The sequence below is a fragment of the Lynx canadensis genome, chromosome X (genome assembly GCF_007474595.2).
Source record: "Lynx canadensis isolate LIC74 chromosome X, mLynCan4.pri.v2, whole genome shotgun sequence".
Classification (NCBI taxonomy): Eukaryota; Metazoa; Chordata; class Mammalia; order Carnivora; family Felidae; genus Lynx; species Lynx canadensis.
Genome location: NC_044321.2, coordinates 89,058,371 through 89,080,911, shown reverse-complemented (window position 1 = coordinate 89,080,911; position 22,541 = coordinate 89,058,371). Strand labels below are relative to the sequence as shown.

Here is a 22,541-nt window from a genome sequence, read left to right as displayed (position 1 = left end):
TGCCTATAGGAAAAGCATCAATAATCAATCTTCTAATTTAAGAATGAAATAAAAGCATGGTTAAAAAACAAGTAAAATCCTGACTTCTTTTAGCATATCAATTTGAATTACCTTAATTTCTTTTTTAAAGAAACAATAACACTAGGGAAATTAAGCCTTTTGAAAAACCATGAAACATGGTTTGGACAGAGGGATCACCATCTTTTTCTAAGGCCACAAATTCATTGAGAAAAATTAAGAGTTATAAATGAAAAAGTTAACTCATTTTGGGAAGTTTTTACCTGTAGAAAAGAATACAAATTCTTCACATTTATCGCTATTTACACTAAAAATAAATACATAAAACTTCAATTAGTACAAATCCACATACGTCATTTTGAGGAAGGAAATCAAAGGGAAAACTGGGAGAAGAAAAAGAGAACCAGAAAAGCAATAGAAGAGCAGGAAATAAAATAAAAATTAGAGACAAGGAAACAAAACGAAACAGAGGAAGAAAACAGAAGAAAAAGGTGGATACAGAAATAAAAAAGAAAAAAAGAGAGGAACATACAGAGAGGGCACACAGAAAAGACCCACACAAATATGGTTAACGGATTTTTGACAAAGGTACAAGAGCAGTTCAACAGAGAAAAAGACACTATTTTCAAATGGTGCTGCACAATCCCATCCATATATAAAATAGAAAAAAATGGTCTTTATACTTCATCTTTATACAATTAATCTTCTATAACTTAATTATAATTAAAATGGACCAAAGGCCTAAATGTAGAACAAAATTTCAAAACTTTCAGAAGAAAGCATAAGGGAAAATCTTCAAGACCTTGAGTTAGGCAATGAATTCTTAGATATAATAAAAATTAATTGGACTTTATCAATATTAAAAACTTGTGCTCTACAAAGGACACTGTTAGGAAAATGAAAATGGCAAGCCATAGACTGGAAGAAAATTTTATCAGTATATATCACATGTCTGACTAAAAAGCTTTGTATCAAAAATATAAAAAAAATGATCTCAAGTCAACAATAGGAAAACGATGATACAACTAAAAAATGCCCAAATGATTTGGGGTGCCTGAGTGGCTCAGTCAGTTAAGGGTCCAACTTGGGCTCAGGCCATGATCTTGATGTCTGTGGGTTCAAACCCCATGTCAGGCCTTGTGCTGACAGCTCAGAGCCTGTAGCATGCTTTGGATTCTGTGTCTCCCTCTCTCTGTCCCTGTCCACGCTCTCTCAAAATATATGTTGAAAAAATTTTTTAAAAAAACGCCCAAGTAATTTGACTACACATTTTACCAAAGATATAGGAATGGCTACTAAGCTAAAAAGATGCTCAACATCATTCGTCATTAGGAAAACACAAATTAAAACCATTAAGAGGTATCAATTCACACCTACGAGAATGGCTATAATAAATACACAGACCAAGTATCAGCAAGGATGTGGAGAAACTGAAATCTAAGTGAAAGAAGCTAGATGCAAAAGGGGGTTGGTTCGAAAAGAGATAGGATTATACTTATATGAAATATACCAAACAAGCACATCTACAGAAAGCAGATCAGGGCTGCCTGTGGTTGGGATATGAATAGGTATTGACTGCAAACAAGCACAAAGGATCTTTTTTGATGTGATAAAATGTTCCAAATCTGTTTCTGCACATTCCTGTATATTCACTAAAAATTAGTGAATTGTACACTTAAAACTGATCATTTTAACAGCTTTTTAGTTTACATACCCTGTAATTCAAAGTATAATTTCAATAATTTTTAGTACATTGAGAGTTGTGCATCCATCGGCACCATTTTAGAACATTCTCATTACACCCAAACGTAACCACATCCCGTACCAACCGCTAACCCCCTATGCCCACAAACTCCAGGTAACCACCAATCCACTTTCTGTCTCTCTATATTTACCTATTCTAGACATTTTACGTAAATGGGATCATACAATATATGGTCCTGTGTAACTGGCTTCTTTCACTTAGGTTTTAAAGGTTCACCCATGGGCAGCTCTTTCTGCCCATGGATCCTGTCCCCATGCTTTAATAAAACCTTTTATGCACCAAAAAAAAATAAATAAAAGGTTCACCCATGTTGTAGCATGTATCAGTATTTCAATCCTATAGTTAAACTATACTGTATTTTATTTATCCATTCATCCATTAGAACTAATGTGGGTTGTTCCCACTCTAGCTTTTTATGACTAATGCTGTCAAACATTCATGTGCAAGTTTTTGTTTGCACATGTTTCTATCCTCTTGGGTAACACCTAGGAATGGAGTTGCTTGCTGGATCAATGTTTACCGTTTGAACAACTGTCAGGCTGTCCTCCACAGCAACTGCACCATTTTACGTTCTCATGGTGTATGAGGGCTCCCATTTTTCCACAACCTATCCATAATTACAGTCCATCTCTTTACTATAGCCATCCTAGTGGGTGTCAGTGGTACCTCATTGTGGTTCTGTTTTCCATTTCCCTGATGGCTAACAATGCTGAAAATCTTTCATGTGCCTCTTGGCCATTTGTAGATCTTTAAATGAGATACCATCACATACATCTTAAAATGACTAAAATTTTTTAAAAACTGACAATACCAAGTGTTGACAAGGATGCAGAGCGACTGGCACTCTCATATGTTGCTGGTGTGATATAAAATAGTACAACCACTCTAAAAAATGGTTTAGCAGTTTCTAGAAGGTTAAACAGAGTTGCTACACGACCCAACAATTCCACTTCTAGTTATCTACCCAAGAGAAATGAAAACTTCAGCTCACAAAAAACCTGTATATAAACGTTTATAGCAGCTTTATTCATAATCATGATTCCCCCCAAACTGGAAACAATCCAAATATCCTTCAATTGGTAAATGGGCAAACTAGCACATCCATACAACAGAATACTTCTCAGTATTAAATGCATACATACTAAAAGAATGCATTTATGACATAATGGAAAAGACCAAACTACTGAAAGGGAAACCAGATCAGTTGCTGGCAATAGTTACGGCTATAGGAAAAGGCTGACTACAAAGGGATGGCAGAAAGGGATAAATGGGGATGATGTAAGTATTCTATACCTTTTTAAAATTTTTTAATGTTTACTCATTTTTCAGAGAGAGAGAGAGAGAGAGAGAGCGAGCTAGAGCAGGGAAGGGGCAGAGAGAGAGGGGGACAGAGGATCTGAAATAGGCTCTGTGCTGACAGTAGACAGGCCAAGGCAGGGCTCAAACTCAACAAACCGTGGGATCATGACCTGAGCCAACGTGAAGACACTTAACCAACTGAGCCACCCAAGCACCCTAGTATTCTGGAACTTGAGTGTGGTAGTGGTTACACAATTGCACATTTGTCAAAATTTATACAACTATACAAGAAAAATGCTAATTTTGCTGTATTTCAACTGAAAAATAAAAAGCAGAAAAACAGAATTAAGTTGAGGAGCTCACAGAATGGACGAGAATGAAGACAAAAACCAAGAAAATTAGAGGGTCACTATAGGATGGCCAACATCTAACCAAAAGGAGGCCCCCCCAAAAGATAAAAAGTATAAGGGGAAGAAATGATGGTGATGATGATAATGATGAAAGGAGAATTGTAGCACTGCAGGATAGGAGTACCTGTATTTAGAATGAAAGAGTCCATGAAGTAGCTTGAACAATAAAAGCAAAAAAGATGATCAGCAATGCACAGGACATTTCTGAAGTCAGGGGATAAAGAGGAAAAACAGGTCACATACAAATGATCACACATAGGAGTAGCAATAAACTTCTCAATAGAATAACTATAAGCTAGAAAACAATGAGGTTCAGTATGTGAGGGAAAATTATTTCCAACCTTGAACTCTATACCAAGCTATCAATCAGATGGGAGAGTAGAAGCATTTTCAAACATGAAAGATTAAAACAATTTACCTCCTTTCTACAAAGTTATGGAGCATATTTGAAACCAAAATAAAGAAGTTAAACCACAAAATGGGGGATGGGGGCAGAGTCCTAGAAACAGAAGATTCATTGCAAGAGAGAAGCAAAATGATTTCTAAGATAAGGGTGAAAGGGAAATCCCAGGAGGACACACACATTCAGCAGGACTAGAGAATAACCAGTTCACATAAAAGGACACAGAACTCCAGAACACACACACACACAAGAAAAAAAGAACTCCAGCAGACATTTCAGAAATAAATAATGAAAGTTATGGATAAAAGATATATAACCTCTGGAGAGTGTGGGAATATTTTTATGGAAAAAACGGAAAAATAAGCAAATGAAAATACTAAAACTGAGGTTAGTTTTATAGAAAAGGGAATGTAATCAATGAAGGTGGACTACAGGACTCAGATGTGAATACTGTACTTAAGTAATCCTGTCAACACTGCAAAGAGATCTCACAAGAACTAAGAAAACTAAATTTTTTTAAATTTAAGTATCATCTACAGACTTTCTACTATGGAAGAAAAGAGGAAGAGAAATCCTCCTCCTCCACGTTAGCAAGTCTATAGGTGATATTTAACAAATGAAAACAAGTTTGAACATATTCACTTATAAAACATAAAATCATGCAATATGGTCAACTACTGAAAGCAGAGTCAGAGATGGGGAGAAGTGGACCGCAGAACTGCTGTTTATTATACACCTTGTGGAACTAGTTAATCTTTTATACTACTTACATTTATTACCTTAAATAAAAAACTTTTAAAATATTTGGTAAATGAGCAAGAAACAATAGCATAATAAACTGGGAAAGTAAATGGGAAATAGAATTTTATAGCTACAAGGGACCCCTTATTTTGCAGAAGCAGCACGTTTCAAATAATTCTAAAACCTCCAGGTTTTCACATCCTGTCATTAACAATACTAGGACTAGAATTATGCACTGATTGTTACACAACTATAAAGAGGAATCGAATATCAAAAAAAGAAAAAATGAACAAAGGCTCTGAGGTGGTTAAGTACAGGTTACATTCCCCAAATCAGTACAACAGAAGTTTTTTAAAAAGACCTGTGGGACAATAGTAGACTCCATCTTGTATATAACAGCCGCTTGATATTATTTAATACTGCCCTTTCAAAGTATCTATTGCACTTGAAATCTCAAGTGGCTTACTATTTTTGGGGGGGGGGGGGCTTGCTATTTTAAGTAGGCTCCACACCCCATGCAGAGCCCAACTTGGGGCTTGAACTCCAGACCCTGAGGACCAACACCTAGATGTGATCCAGAGTCAGACACTCCACCAACTGAGCTACCCAGGCAGCACCCTGGCTTAGTATTCTTCTACAGCAAACTACTCCAATCCTGTAAACCTCTAGAACAGTAGTTTTCAAGTCAAGGGCTCCATAAACTAGATTACCCCATGCCTAGAGTTCTGACTCAGCAGGTCTGGGGTGGGTCCCAAGAATGTGCATTTCTAACAAGTTCTCCGGTGAAGCCGATGCTGCTGGTCCAGGACCACACTTTGGTGCTCTCAATGTTGTTTCACAAGTTATTAATAAGCGTTCCTAAAGAATTTCAAGGTGAATATTTCTGGAAACCCTGCACACTATAATCCAATCTTTGAGGTTCACAATGCCCATTAGCAGTATCAAAGGCTCTAAGGAATGCTAAAATCATCTGCTTAATTTTGACCTGGCCTTTTCCATAGGGAAAAGTACTTTGTAGAAGTACAAAGATTCTCCAAAAATCTTCCCAAAGATTTGGGAAAAGCCAGATCCAAAGTGAATGGCAGGGAACTTTACCATTCAAGTTGCCAACAGTTTTTAATGCACAATAACTACTGCTATTAAATTGTTGCAGAGATTGAAAAATGTTGCTGTACAAATTTGTGATCTAAACCTAAGGTTCCTGTAATAACCACAGAAGATACTGAATGTTCAGGGGTGCTTGGGTAGCTCAATCAGTTAAACGCCTACTTCAGCTGAGGTCATGATCTCAAGGTTTGTGAGTCTGAGCCCCACCTCAGGCTCTGTGCTGACAGTTCAGAGCCTGAAGCCTACTTCAGATTCTGTGTCTTTCTCACTCTCTGCCCTCCCCCACTTGTGCTCTTTCTCTCAAGAATAAACAAACATTTTAAAAAAATTTAAAAAGATACTGAATGTTCAGTGCTTAGCACAAAGTACTTAAGTACTGAATGCTGTCAGCTGCAACCTGACAAAACAATTCACTAAGAAATTCTTCGGTCAAAAAAAAAAAAAAACAAAACAAAACAGAAGAAACAGAACAGTTTCACCTAGATTCTACTGGAAATCAAGCCAAAGTTCAAATATAACTCCCCAGAGGTGCTTTCCCCAACACTGATGAAGTTTCTTTCAATTCTGAAAATAATGGAACAAAAAATAATTGCCTTGAAAACTATTAGGTACTATATACTCTGGTTACAGATTAAAATAAATTGAAGCAAATCAAAATAACTTGTAATAATTAACATTACTTGACTTGTCAAGAAACTGATGTGCTTTAACTTTATAATTACTGCTTTTTATATTGTAATTTAACTTGAAAATGTGACTTATAAGTGCTAGAACTGTTTCTTCACTGATCAAATAAGGAAATTCTTTGTAGTAAAACATACAAATACTAGTAGTTTCAGTTCTAAGGTAACACTCCTTTCCTGTTTCAACCAGTTAAATGAGGTACATGCCTGAAAAATTTTTAAAGAATACGTTATCTGTGACATACATGGTTCGCTTGTGAATGTATGTATGTCATGATGCTTCAGAGTTTGTTTTAGTTACTGAGAGGCAACATGGTTCCATGAACGGAGTATTATGAACTTGGTTATGCCACTTTCTGAGTCAGTTTCCTCATCTATAAAATGAAGATGGGCTGCGTGATGTCTAAGCTCTTTTTCAGGTCTAAGAAACTGTTGGCTATAGGTGACTCAATGGTGGATAACAGATTTGCCCTCCCTTTAAATGGTCAACTTTGTGATCAACATTAACCATAAAAACAGCCTATACGGGGATTAACCTATTATCCTGGCAAATTATGTGGTTGGCCCACATAAAAATGAATAAATCTTACCTCACCAAATGAAATAAACTGACCTAGATTTTTAAAGGCAACAAAATTTATAACTATACGTGATGATGGCTTTAGCTAAACTTACTGTGGTAATCATTTTGCAATATATGCATGTATTCAATCATTATGTTGTACACCTTAAACCTCTACGATGTTCTGTCAATTATCTAAAACTGGAAAAAATAAAAATGACAATCACATGTATGTAACTTGGGAAAGAAGCTGCTGAGAGGCAATAAGTATTAAAAAAAACACTTAGTACTAAATCATTTCACATTTTTAGTACCACGATAACACAGGGCCAATTAAGGGAAATAGCTCAACTCTACAGAACCTCTGAGGTTTTTCATTACTGAAAAATATTAACGGTAAGCATTTTTAACAGCAGCCTGAAACTAGAACCTGTCACTTCTTTCCATAGTGGACATTTAAACAAAATTAGCAAAGCAGAATTTAGGAGGAAAGGGAACACAATGGTTCCAAAACAAAATGTGGCCACATGACCTTACTCAACCTCTTCTTCAAACATTAAGAAAAGAGACCATAAAGAATTGATTTCCCAGAGCAGTGGTCCTTGTTCAGGTATGCGAAACAGAAGAAACATTACCGAGAGCCACTTGCTTTTTCTGTTTCTTCCCCACTTGCATCTAAAGCACTCTAATAATGGATTAGAAAAAAAAGGAAAGTAATACTTTGCTTAAAAAATGTGTTATACTGGCACAGAAATACTAAGGGTTGTTTTTTGACTTTAAGTTCCTTACAGTGTCTTAACAGTCTACCAACATGGAGAATAAAGACCAGAACACACTTGTTTTGATGCACTTACTTAAATCTCTAAATAATCTTTTATTCTCTAACTAGAACTCCATCTAGAGACTGACTAGAATCCAAAGATGAAATTCAGTGAGGACTTTGCTTTCTGTAACACTTACGAGTATATACTGTGAATTTCAAGGAAATCTAAGTCCATTCCTACTTCTTAAAACAAAAACTCTAACCGAGAAAATGTATTATTTCAATGACATTTTTTATTTTCAAACATGCACACAATTGGTTTTAGGTCTTATAAATCACCTATGAAGGAAGTTAGTTTTACGAATTCACAAATGGGAAAATTGAAATCCAGAAAATTACTTAGGCCCAGGACTTAAGAATGTTTTTCACTCCTAAATTTGGGGAGTGTATTATCCACCCACTTCACACTGGAAATAGAGAAACAACCAATAGGTTCTGTAAGAAGGAGAAATGAACAGTAAAATGATGCAGTATAGGGTCTCACACACACATCATTCCAACAGTGACTATCAGAGTTGAACAAACAAATGTTAAAAGCACACGTAACAGTAAATAAGGTACAATAATACTGTATTGTTTCACCAAATAGCCTAATCTAGCAGATCCTAAAATAATTACTACAAATGAAAAAATCCATTTAGTTCCTTTTACCAATTAGAAACAGTGCTACACAAGACATTATGGGTTATGTACAGAGTTAACAGAATATTAAAAGTAGTTTCGAAATGTGTTTGGTAGGTGTTAAACTTGATAAGTTTATAACTGATATGTCATAAAACGGAATTATTAAGCTTACTGTATTTAATCAGAGGGCTCCATTAAAAAGGAGTCTGGTAGTTATCACCAGAACACTAATGAACAACAAATGAAAATACAGAAGTTGGCCTCAGTCTGGGGATTCTTAACCTGGAACCTTCAAGGTACCTGTAAGAACTCCCTGAAATTAATGGCAAGATGTGTATAAGTGTCAGTAGAAAAAAAAGCAATAGTTGTAAATGATCACGTCAATCAAAACAATTTTGGCTAGGATGTAGTAAAAATTCATAAACACAATAAAGAGCTAGGAGAGAAATACCAAAATAGGTGGTATTTAATGGTCTAAAAGACCCAGAAATATTTTTCAAGACTCAAGATCAAAGTCAATAAGCATATATTCTTCATTTCTATTTGAAGCAAGCTAGGTTTGCTCACCTGCTGTCTGGCCACCTACAAAAATTGTGAGAATTTAAAGAACTATTCAATATAAAGACTGTGCTACAATAATCATGTAAAGAGTTAACCATTTAACAAGGAATTAAATGTTTGGTAGTTGTCCTAAATCTCAAAGTAATCTTTTACTGGAACACACCATAGCTACTTCTTTTAATAAACCTCTTGATTTTTAACATCACCCTTTACCAAAAATTCCCAATTGGTACCATTATTTGACAGATCCTTAAATACCATTAGAATATTACACAGATCAGCACTACTGTTTTAGATGCCATTCCTGTAAATATCTGATCCTACAAACTTCATACAATGTGATGACCACATCTTTCTTATGAACCAGACATCCTAGATAGACTGTACGAAATGAATGTGTGCAAGATTACAGTGTTTCCTAATCAAGACCATGAGAGAAAGTGCATTTATCATTCATGGAAAGCCTGTGCTTCAGGCAAGGATTTGAGAATAAGTAAGACACTTCCTCCTCAACTAGACTGTTGAAGAGTTCCTCCAGAGCAGGAGTCACATCTTAAGTGCAAAAAGTAGATTCTTATCATGCATTTATGTTAAAATACTAAATGAGCCAATAAATAAATGGGCTCGAGCTATTTAGGAAGTAAAGCTAAGTAAGAGAACCTGGTGATCAATCAGATATAAAGGGTTGGAGATAATAAGCCTGGAGTACTAAATGGTAACACCATCAATATGGGCAAGGATCTCAGAAGGATGAAAGGAATAGAATTTTAGTTTGGGACACATGAAGCTTACTGTGCTTAGAGAATTAACAGACCTACAGGCAACTGGAAGTACCATTCAGGACCCCAAATCAGAGTTGGGGGGATATAAATAGGAACATCAACAGTAGCTCTGGGAGTGATGAAAATACCAAAAACATACAAAGAGAAAAGGACCAAAAATAGAACCTAAAACAAGTATTTAGAGAAAACAAAAGAGCCAGTAACTTGCAATCACCTGGGAGAATTTCTCCACATCAGTATGCTTTTAAATAATGATGTAAAAACTAAAAAAGGTGATATACCTGTGGTTATCATACAATCAAAATTCCTTAGAACAATCCTGTGACTTCAAATATTCTACCCTCTCACCATAAATGATGGAAATACAATGGAAATCACCATTCTAATTAAAATTCCCAGTCCATCAGACACTTCAGTGGCATAAAACTTCCTTTCTGCGTTATCCTGAGCTCAGTTCCTCATTCCCAAAATGGGAGAATAACTATTTCAGAGAGTCATTGTAAAGATTAAGTGACCTCGTATCTGTAAACGGCTTAAAATAGTACCTGATACATACTAATCACACAACAGGGGTTAACTATTATTATTTCTTTCCCCACGCCCCCACAAAAATATAGTATTAATTATACAGCAGAAAACAGATTACCACACAACTATCTGGACCACCCATTCCAAATGTTTCCGCCAAATCAGTTTCAAAAGGCCTGCCCATACATCTCATTTCTTAAGACTGTATGCAGATTTTGGGTCATCTCCAAAAATTTTATACTTTGAACAAATGAGATTAGTGCTTATACCATAAAGGGCCACGAAAAATACCTACAAGTCATTCTTGACTTTCTTTAGTCTTGGAAAACTCTTTCTCAAACTATCAAAGTGGTGGTACACACTTTCATACTATGCTTTTTATCTACATGATTTACCTTTGAAAGCAAAGTAGTGTTCCAAAGTGTCTAAAATCACACACTTGACAGTATTTTCAGATAATGACTAGCTGACCCTGGAACAACATGGATTTGAACTGTGCAGGTCTACCTATATTCAGATTTCTCCAATACAGTACAGTATGGTAAATGTAGTTTCCTTAATTTTCTTTACATTTTATCTCTAGCTTACTTCACGTTAATATAGTACGTAATACACATAATGTACAAAACATGGGTTAATCGATGATTTATGTTATCAGTAAGGCATCCAGTCAACAGTAGGCTATTAGTCAAGTCTTTTGGGACTCAAAATTATTTACATGTAAATTTCCAACTGCACAAAGGGTCTTGCACTAATGCCCACATTGTTCTAGAGTCAACTATACCTTTAAATGTTCCAGAATCTCAGATCAAGTCCATCAGTTGTGCTGTCTTACCCACCACCAAATCCTTCCAGCTGTCTTTCCTCCCAAATCATAATAAGCAGCCATCAATACTCCTTACTTCCCAGGGTCGTCCTATAACGTCACATCACTTTTCATCTAACAACAGCAACTTCCTACCATTACTTGTCTACTTCTGAACCTATCCATGATACGAGTTTCTCAAAATACTGAACTTTCTTTTGCTTCCCCATCCCTAGAAATCTAAATACCTCTAACGGAAAACTGTTACTCTAGAAATCTAAATACCATTAACAGAAAACTATTAAATATAAAACGACATTCCAATTTTCCACTGATTTCAAGAACCTGAAGCCCGCCAGGTAATGAAACGAAACGAATTTCAAAGCAAACATTCCAAATAGAATCTTGATTACCATTAATTTTTTCATAAGGACCAATAATAGGTAAACGGGCAATTAATTTATCTGAAGCCTCTTCCCTCATCTATAAAAAGTTTGTAGTACGTATGCTTAATATTCTATTCCAACTCCAAGAACCTACAATTCTTTGTCTTAAAGTCTTCATTCAATCTGGTATCAATCCTACCCATGGTAGTTTGCTACATTCCAAACTCAGAAATCAGTTTTCTAAGTCCAAGGTAAGATTATACCCCAAAGAGAAACGCAATTAAGTGTGAAATTCCTACTAAAATAAACTTCTAATAAATGAACAAAACTCTCCTTGGAAGGGATTAAAGTAACTAAACACTAGGCAAACAACTATAAAGAATCAAACAGCTTACAACATATATTCTTATGGCCGAGCACAAGACCAGGAGTCAAAAAGCTGCTTCTAGCGGCAGCTCTGTCAAAGGCTGTTATTTTAGACAAGTTGTAACCTCTGGCCTTCCTCATCTGAGAAATGATGGGATTGGACTAGATGACTTCAAGAATTCCTGTCAAATCAAAATGACTCTGAGATACCTTTTGATTTTTAAGCCGAACAACGGATATTAAATTTCACAAAGGTATACAGTCAAGGGAGATCACTACACACAAATAACACCATAGGGTTAAGCCTCTGCTAAATGAAATAATGGAATCTGAGTTATATATTCTTGTGGGAAAGAAAACAGAGGCTTTGGAGTGCCATATTACTTTACAGTTGTCTGATGTTTGAGTAGACCCTTTGTTTAGAATTCTCTATGGTTCATGACATAAAATAGCCAGACTCAGTGATCAAAATACATTTTAAGCCATAATTTTTCTCAAATTAGAGAAGCACATTTATAAAAGAGCCCAGAAAAGCCAAATCCTCACCGTGTATTTGAAAAGGGCCTCTCCTGTGATATTAGTGTAAGATCAATATATAATTATTATTCCTGTAATATCAGTATATCAATATATAACTATTATGGTGCTGTGAATTCTCAACTATGCAGATGTAGATTACTCACTTTTTAGATTATTCTCAGCAAAATTTTAATCCAAGTTGGCTTCCTCCTGCTACCCAGAGTATTTCTCAGCCACCACCTTCTACTATTAGTAAGAATTTATTTTAATATTAGCCTAAGTAAAACAATCAGGAAAATAAATCTACAAAAACATTAAGTAGAGCATCCCAAGTAAAATGTTTAGAACAGTCAATATATTGTAATAACGTTATAGAAAGTATGTCTTTATAGCATATGCTGTTTTTATGAAGTAGATCTAACACTTCTCCCAGAAAACTATGAACACTTACAGATAATCCAGTTTATTTTACAGGACTCAAGACTACTTACTCCCATCAGAATTTCATAATGTATCGATCCTGAGCTACATGAACCTAAAAGCCATGTATTTAGCCCATTATGTACATCAGATCATATATTCGCTTGTAAAACCTATAAGTACACTGAGTTATAAATTGCTCTATGTTGTTACAATAAATGCTTCAATACCACTGTGAGAAGGGCCCTTAGAAAATAACAGCAAGTCCTATTGGCCTAAGTCCTTTGATTTACTCTTTTCAAACCAATAAAGCTTTGATACTGAACAAGGTTATTTTGTCATTTCCTATTTAGATTTTAGAAGGGACTATATCCACTCCACTGAAAGTAGTTTCTCCAAGTACCATAGATCAACTGACTTGATATTTAATCTTGATCACCTTTTTAAGATAATTATTAAACTGTATATTTCACAGAAGAGAACTCATTTTTGTTTTTCTTTTTTTTTAAAGTTTTCTTCCTTAAATTATAAAGGTAAAGACGCTAACTCTCAAATGTCTTTACAAATTGGTTACTGCTTCATTTTTTATTCTAGGACCACCAAACCAATAACTACGTTTGAAGTTCTTGTCAAAGTTTTCAGATTTAACTCATTTTTTTCATGATTCTAAATCAACTGGGAATTTTAAGATAAAACCTGTAAATGCTCACTAAATACTTTACTAAAATAAAAAGATTAAGTAAAAATCTACTGAATTTACTAAATTGCGATGAGGATTTGGACCCAAATGCTAACATTCACACCATAAAATTTTCTATACATTCTATAGATGTAGAAGTTTATTAATTTATATTATTCTGCAAATTTATATTTAATTTGATTTAACCACATTCCATAGGTTGAATTTGGGGGGTGTTTTTAAAGTGTTCAGAGTTTAGTGTTTATTTTTGTAATCCAACAACTTTATCCAAAAATGCAGAAAATTTTTCTGGCTGGCCAGGAGGAAAACATTTCAGTGTTGATAAGTCCATTGACTGTAACAGCCCAGGAAGCGTGCTAAAACAAAAGAAGAAAAATATTAGGTAACAAGGGAGAAAATGCCATAATTCATCTGCTGCCCACTTGATGACTGATTCTAACTTCCAAGAATACTGTGATGCTTCTCAAACTGTGTATGTGAATTTTAATGTAAAATTTTCCTATAGGTTATCTAGTGGACCCTTGAACAACATGGAGTTAGAGGAAGAAACCCACCTCCTGCACCGTTCAAAATCCATGTACAACTTGAGACTCCCCCAAACCTTCACTACTAATAGCCTACTGTTGAGCAGAAGCCTTAGTGGTAACACAGTCAATTAACACATTTTGTACATATTACATTCTGTATTAACAATTACATAAACCAGAGCAAATGTTATTATGACAATCGTAAGGAAGAGAAAATGCATTTACAGTTCTGACTGCAAAAAATCCACGTATTAAGTGGACCCATGTCGTTCAAAGCTGTGTTGTTCAAGGGTCAACTCTACATGCAAAGATAAAAGCAATATCAGGAACACTACGCTACCTGTCAATACCAATTCAACAGATATGTTTCTCATGTCAACTGAAATATTACAAAAATGTTATTTCATAAAAGATGTGGTCACATGGCTTTTGAATAATTCTCAGGACTGGCCAGATATAAACTGAAGCAAAATTAATTTATGAAAACAGAATAAACGGAAAAAAAAGTAACAGCTGCCAGACAAGAATAAGCTGGGGAGACTACTAAACCATGCATGAAGATTGCAAAATAAAATTTTTTTCCAGTAATTTACTATCATAAATCCATATATAATCAAGCAATGTACAATCACCATGCATGTTGGAAATAGATTCCAAACCATGACATAAAAGTACTACTTCAGAAACTTAATTAAAGCAGCCACTTAAATTAGAACAGACATACAACCACCCAGCCTAGATTCGGGGAACTAAATAATACACCTAAAATGAAAATACAACCAATTATTGATTTTTACAGTATTCATGTCTGTGACTTCCTGGAAATATAGAAAAAAGACTTATAAAACTGTAAGAAATTACCAAATTGGAGACCTGTACAGCTTTCTTTTCAGCTTAAGGAATACAGATAGGTTTCTGAAATCAATGCTTTCTCCTTTTAAACGTACAGACATAAAAATCAGGGACGCCTCGGTGGCTCAATCGGTTTTAAGCCTCCGACTTCGGCTCAGGTCATGATCTCACTGTCCGTCAGTTTGAGCCCCACATAAGGCTCTATGCTGTCGGCCCAGAGCCTGGAGCCTGCTTGAGATTCTGTCTCCCTCTCTCTCTGCCCCTCCCCTACTCATGCTCTGTCTGTCTCTCTCAAAAATAAGATTTAAAAACTAAAAAAATATATAAATGTATGGACATAAAAATCAAAGCTGATTTGGGGCGCCTAGGTGGCTCAGTCGGTTAAGCATCCAACTTTGGCTCAGGTCATGATATTGCAGTTTGTGAGTTCGAGCACCGCATCAGGCTCTGTGCTGACAGCTCGGAGCCTGGAGCCTGTAGCCTGCTTTGGATTCTGTGTCTCCCTCTCTCTCTGCCCAACCCCCCTCCCGCTCTCAAAAATAAACAAACATTAAAAATTTTTTTTAAAAAAATCAAAGCTGATTTAACATCTAGAATAAAAATACTTATCAAAAGTGTTTGGAAAAATTGACTTGCATAAACCAGTTAGGAAGAATTTATTCTCTAAAAAAATGAGGTCAACCCCTAACAATCTCAACTACCCAAGGAAAGCCATGCCCATTATCTGAAACCTACATGATTTTTATTATCTAGCTTCTCCCAACTCTGAATACTTTTAATAATGACTTCTAGGTTACACAGCCACCCTGATGTTCCCTCTCCTCCATCATGTATGGATTAGGACACCAATAACTATTCCTGAAACAATCAATGAAACTGTCTCCTTTCAGTGAGAACAAGTATCATCTGTTTTGTTCACCAGTGTATACCAAGTACCTAGAATAATGCCTGGAACATAGTAGGTGCTCAATAAATATTTAATGAACAAGAATTTACTGAGTGCGTAAAAGACAGACGCAGTGAAGTCAAAAGAAATGCTTACGTTCTAGCCAGTTTCTTCTAAGGTTTTTCACTTTAAACTTCAACTTATTATAACATAAAAAATACATTATTTTGTAATACTTCTATAAAGTCTTTACTTCTCAAAACATCAAAAAACTTCAAATTAGAATAGCTTTTAAAGTCAAATAATTGGGTATTACTGACCTGACCCTTTGGCAAGCTTCTAGTGTCTCAAGAAGAATTACTAGAAAACAAATCAGCAATTTTCTTCGTCCTTCTACTGTGATGTTGATCATTTCTTGTTGAATTTTAATATACTTCTAGAAAATAATACTCCTTACCATAGTAATTCCTCTGGCTTAAAATACCTCAATGGCTTCTCACTACACATAGAATAAAATCAGTACTCTTACATGAGCTCTCCCCACCCAGTCTCATACTATCTTCTTCCTTGCTCACCATACTCCTGCTACACTTAACAACCTTCCCCTCCATTCCTAAAACACAACAAAACGCCCTGCTTATTCCTAACTTAGGGCCTTTGGAATTGCTGCTGTTCTTTCTTCCTCTAGAGCTTCGTACTACCTCTTGTTATTCAGGTCTTGGCTCAAATGTCAGATACCCATCCATGCCTTCCCTGACTATTCTAATTAATCTTCACTCCAGTTATCGTATCAGCTTGCCTAATTCTCTTCATAACACATTTCACCATGTGAAATTATCTTGATCACTTATTTATGAACTGTTTACTATCTCCCAGTACTAGAACATAAGTACCATGAGAGCAGGGGCTTCATCTCCCGTTTACCACTGTATCCACAGCACTTAAAAGTAATGCCTGTGACATATTAGGTATAATTTTATTAACGGATGAATCAATTTCACTTAGGGATTCCAGTGGATTTACTAAAAGCAAAACCTTAATTATAAAATATGCAAACGCCTTCCTTGAATGATGAAAATCTAACGAACTCAAAAATTATATTCCCAGAGACTTGTGCACCCAGATGAACTTACATACATGCACACACACACATTCACATGCAATGGAACAGGCACAGATACGGAAAGAAATAGAACACAGAGATCACGCTCACAGTGGAAGACAAATAAGGGTTTTACAGGTGAGAGAAATCAAAGCATGCTTGGTAAGTGGGAAAAGGTAAGAGGTTGAAAAGACAGGTTAGGTAGGTGGGTAAGAGTAGTAGGGGAGGATTTAAGGCAAGGGGTCAAATTATCAGTCTCTGGTATACCTGCAAGTACAGTAGAAGAGATGCCCGTCTTTGTGTAGCTGCTTTGCCAATTCCAGCTGATGATTGTTCATCAACTTTTCGTTTATAACCACCACAAGGGGCTTTCTGTTTTCCAGAGTCTCCAAACAGCTTCCTGCACCTACAAAAATTAGTCAAAATTGTTAGTTTTTTTTTTAAAAAAAGTTAAGTAAGGTGCTCCACACCAAGCGTTAGTTAGAACTGAAGATGAAAACTTAGCTGGCAGAACTACAAACCACGCCGTTCAATCACATGCTCAAAATAACAAAAATGTAATTATCAGTTGCTTTTGTAGTATGTTATAACCTGGACTTGAAAAATACATCTTTTATCACTGCCAACAATATCACGATCTACGATTCAGCGTTTTGCCACTTGCCCTCTATTAGTATGTCCTGGGCATGTCTCGAATCCAAGTAAAATTCAGGTTCAACACACTGTTCATGAAACTGTACCACACTTCTACTCACTTCTACTCAAACACAAGTGGAAAAAGCAAGTCTTCAACAGTGAAAGGCACCAAAAAGAAAAACTTTGACCACCCTTAGGAGACTGCCTGTGAGGTACCATCCCCGACACATCAAGAATAAATCTCCATGCATGTGCATATGTACAATATTTGGGTCAATTCCACTCTGATACCTAAAATAGTTTAGAGATTTTCAACGGGAGCGAAGAGACTGTTAGCTAGACAAAACTTTTCTGGGTAACTACTTTAGGGTAGAAGATAGACTAGACTAACACCAGACTTACTTATGGACTAGACAGATTACAGTTAATCTCTGTGCCTCTACTTCTTCATCTGTAAAATGGGAATAGTACTTAGTTTGTATGTTTGGGAGAATTCTACAGCTTATATACACAAAGCACAGAGACCAGCACCAAGAGCTGTTTACTATTATCCTACACCACCCATATGTTAGTAAGGCCTGTTTCTAAGAAGTCTTCTCTCTTCACATTAGGCCTCGTAAGAGCCAAAAAACTTCCTCACTTATCCTGCAATCGAAATTGCAATGCTCCCCAAAAGCCGTTCTTCTGAAGGTACCGGTAGTCTAACTAGATCAGGTTCTTTGAAGAGCAGGCCATGATTTACACAGTATGTGGGTTAAAGAAGATCGACTACATTCGTTTCACGCTGACACTTAAAATGTTAAAAAAAAAAAAAAATCTTTCAAAGCCAATTTCTCCAGGGCCAAGCCAACCAATAAGCTGGCTGAACATTCCTGCAGATCTAAGCCCAAATACTGATCTCAAGTTTGACCGCTCGCTCGTTACACAGGACGTTGGGGGTAAATCATTTGGCTCGTGTTTAGGGTTTCTTACGGTAAAGTTGCGCTACGGGATTCGTTTCCTATCCTTCTATCACCCGGACGCAATAAATTCTTTCCGATAATGTCAATAGGTACATTCGAAGAAATAATCTACCCACCACGACTACAGTGAGGTACTGCAGTGATTTGGGTTTACCTCACAAAAAGTCAACTCTCTGTTCTCACTACCAAAACCCAAATCGCGGGATTCTAAGGCACTTTACCTGCGTGACTAATAACAAGATCTGCTTTCTCAAGATCTTCTTTCAATGAATCCTTGTACCTGTAAACATCCAGAGCAAAGGACTCAGTACGGAATGGTTCGGGTACCACCTTCCCTCTACCTATCTGGAGAACGAGTCGGTCGTAGCCAAGGCTCTTGATTATCTGAAAAAAGGGAGGGGGGGAGGCGGGATTTTTAAAGAGGCTAATTTTGAGAAAAAAAACAAAAAAACAAAAAAAACCACCACCACCCCCTGAAAGTCGGTGTTCAGACCGGGACGCGCGGACCGCAAAATAATTCTACCCCGCGGCCGGTTTCGCTTTCCCAAAACGACGCTTCGCCCCTCACCGGACCCCGGGAAGGTTCCTCACAAGCCCTAGCGGGAATATCTAAGCGATAGGGGAAAATCTAAGCGACCCAGCTCACCGAGCCCTGAGAGGACCGGCCACGCCACGAGCAAAAGAGCAAAGAGAGACCCTGAGAAAGGCGTCCAGAACTAGCGGGGAGGCAAAGAAACGCCTGCGATCCGCCTCGCGGCCGAAGCTGCGCGAACCCCCAGGCCGGGGGAGCCGCCGCAACGCCGCCGGAGGACGCCGGCCGCGAGGAAGCCCGCGGAGAAGGCAAGACGCGGGCTCACCCGAGAGCGGCGGGGGCAGGGCGGGAACGGCGCGCCGAGGGGGTCCAGCCGGATCGAGGCGGACCGGACCGGACCCGGCAGCGCTCGTGAGGCGCGCGGTGCCGACCACGCGACCCGGAGTGGGCCAGAGAAGCAACGGCAGGCTAGCTAGTCCGAGCCCAAGAACACCAACTCAGAGAGGCGGAGCAGCGGGAAGGAGGGGCGAAGCCGGAGGAAAGAGAGGCGGAGGCGGAGAGTCGGCAGGCTAAAGCCAGGAAAAGGAGGAGCCGGAGAACCGACGGGGAGGAGCGGCCGAGAAGCCGGCGGGGAAGGAGAAAGAGGAGGTGGAGGACGCTGAGGAGAGGGGGAGCCGGAGGAGGGGCCAGGCGTGCGCGGGGCGGGGCCAGGCGTGCGCGGGGGTGGGGTCAGGCATGCGCGGGGCGGGGCCAGAAAAGGGGCGGTGGCACCTGAGGTCGAGCCGTAGGGGGTGGGGGGTTCCTTCCGAGCGCTGCGGTTCCGGCAAGGTTACCGAGGCTAGCGGTAAGCCTAGGGGCGGCGAGCTGCAAGCGAAACCGCGGCGCGCCGGCCCGCCCACCTCCCCCACTCACTTGCAGAGTGTCGTGCGCCGAGACACACGCAATGAGGTCGTCAAAGCTCGTGGTCCCAACAGTAACAAATACGCACTTCATCGCGCGGGTTCCCAGGCCCGAATCGCAAGGGCCGGATGTGACGTGGCGGAGGCCACGTGGGCCGCAGCGGCTGCGCTCGGTGGGGGAGGTGGAAGTCGGCCTGGCCGCCAGAGGGCTGTGGGAACCGGGGGTGTGGTCCGGCGGGCGGGGGTGGGGCGAAGGGTAACGAACGCCTTACGCGCCAGAAACTTAAGGTGTGTGTGAAGTCACCAGGCCCTCGCGATAGGAAGGTGGGCGGTTGAAAGATTTACTTTTTTTCAAAATGGTAGTTGAAAGGTAATGATGAAACCTCATACCCCGGCGCTGTGTTTGCGTCATTGTTTGGGTACTACAAATCTTTTACAAATAAAGGAGTTTGGGACTCTTTATTTGCTACCCTGTTTTGCCAGTAGACGTTTGAACGATGGTTTATTTTATTTAAAGGCTGTTGAGAGCATGTGAAAAAAAAAAATGTGCCTTTTCAAGATCACTCATCATTAGCATAGGCTCTTCAAACTGGTTCTCAGGAAGCCAGAGCCCTACAGGGTCTCTGGGAAGTGGCGAAGAAGTTGCCTTCATTAGCAAGCATTGTGTGTAAAATAGAGGCACTAGGGCCTGGAACCTACATCTATAATTCATTGAACTCCTCCATTGAGCCCTTTAAAATGTAAAATTATGATAAATTTAAATTATGATGAAATGTAAAGTTATACAGGAGCATGAATAAATACCACAGATCCATTACACTGAAGTAGTCAAACACCCTAGAGCTGATTTCTCAAGACTCCTTACTCGTACCACCAGTATTAAAATCGTTGTCCGCCTTATTTCCTTGTAATGTTAGTTCTGTGTTTCCTACTCAAAATCTCACTTTAGTTCGTATTTGTGTTTTCCCCTGCCTGGTCATATCAGAAGGGAAGCTGCAAAAAATTAAAGAGGAAAAGGATAAGACGTGAATTAGGCCTAGAACAAAAGCTGAAAAAAAAAAAAAGCTCTTCTGCCTGACCATGTCTTTAAATCTTGTAGCTTGGGTAATTGTCATTTTGAGGAGTGATACGCTGCTACCCCTTTCTTGATAACAAATTTCACGAATTGATGATAACAGGGAAATTACACTCTCATAGTAGTAATGTGGAAAGATCATGGTTAAATAGTAAAAGATAAGCAATAGTCAAATTTTCTGCCCAATAAGAAGAATAAGCTATGAATATTTATTGAAATATTTAGAGAGTATATTCCAAAGTATTCTGTAACGCAGAAAGACCTTTACCTCTTTTTGTGTCTGTGAAATCTTTCCCTAGATCTAGAGGATACTAATTTAAGGAGCACCGTTCTGGTTAGCATAGAGACAATAGCACACATATAAATTGAATATTTGTAAATTCCCAGAAAATGAGGAAATGGAATTTCTAGTATTTTAAATGTGCTGCACTTTAATAAATCATCTTCCTGTAGAAACGGATCCAAAAATGTTTTAAGAACCTGAGATTACATAATTAATGTAAGATTTGGGCAGTTAGTCTTCTCTGTTTTGTCAGTGTTAAATATTCTACAAAAATGCATTTTATTTTACTTGATTGTGTTTTTCCTAAACTCACACTTAAGCCTGGTCACAGAAGTTAACATTACCTCTAAAAATGTTTCATTATGAAAAATGTAAATTTGTTTTCAACTACATTCAATCAGTATTCTGACAAACTTTATTTCAGCTGCAACTATGCTTTGTAGTATGCCAACTTGAAGATAATTTCTAAGATTTTTAAACAACTGAAGATCGTGGACTGACATTAAATTGAGTTAATGAATAGATAATCATTGCATCGCTAGGTGCTTTCTAAGTAAAATAGAATATTGAGACATTGGTTTAAACTAAGCATAATTCTAAGTTTATATAACTTGGCTTCTTATTTTGAAATGCTATAGGGAAGCCATATCTTGGAGTTGTATAATGAATGTGTTCATTTTTTTTTTTTGCCACTTTAAGAAGTTATAAAAAGGATTTGTGTGGCTGCGGAGAGTGTCGTCATGTGTATTCTTAAGCTCTGCTAGTCTTTAAAAACGTTTGTATATGCCAGATAATTCTGTTTCCCACCCTTCACTTTTCTCTTTACAATAGAAGTTAGCCACTTTGGTCCAAAGTTATAATTAATATGATAGTTGAAGCTCTTCAAAGAGTTAACAGTGACAAAGAATTACAAGACAATCTGTGCTTTTTTTTTTCAAGGAAAAAGAATAGTTTTGCCTAACGCAGCTTTTTAGTTTTCAGACCCTTTTATACTATCAAAAATTACCAAGAACCTTGAAGAGCTTTTTTTTATGTGGATTATACTGTGCGTTAAACTATTATATTAGAGATAAAAATTAGAAACTTTAAAAATATTTTTTCACTGGAAAGTAGCAATGATGAGCACATTGCATGTTAACATAAATGACCTATTTTTTATGAAAAATAGCTTTTTTCAGAACAAAAATTTTCATGGAAAGAATAGCATCATTTCACATTTTTGCAAATCTCTTTTACAATCTGGGCTAACAAAAGAAAGCTGGATCTTGGTATCTGCTTCTGCATT

At 37.6% G+C, this 22,541-nt stretch overlaps 1 protein-coding gene across 1 annotated transcript in view; it reads right to left on the bottom strand.

The window, feature by feature from the left end:
• ALG13 (ALG13 UDP-N-acetylglucosaminyltransferase subunit) overlaps nucleotides 1-20,042 on the bottom strand; it is a 61,342-nt gene extending 41,300 nt beyond the window's left edge. Inside the window, 3 exon segments of the mRNA XM_030304936.1 lie at nucleotides 17,137-17,275; nucleotides 18,748-18,851; nucleotides 19,912-20,042. Of these exon segments, the coding sequence (XP_030160796.1) occupies nucleotides 17,137-17,275; nucleotides 18,748-18,851; nucleotides 19,912-19,992 (324 nt within the window). The 5' untranslated portion in view covers nucleotides 19,993-20,042.
• Between the last annotated feature and the right edge of the window lie 2,499 nt (nucleotides 20,043-22,541).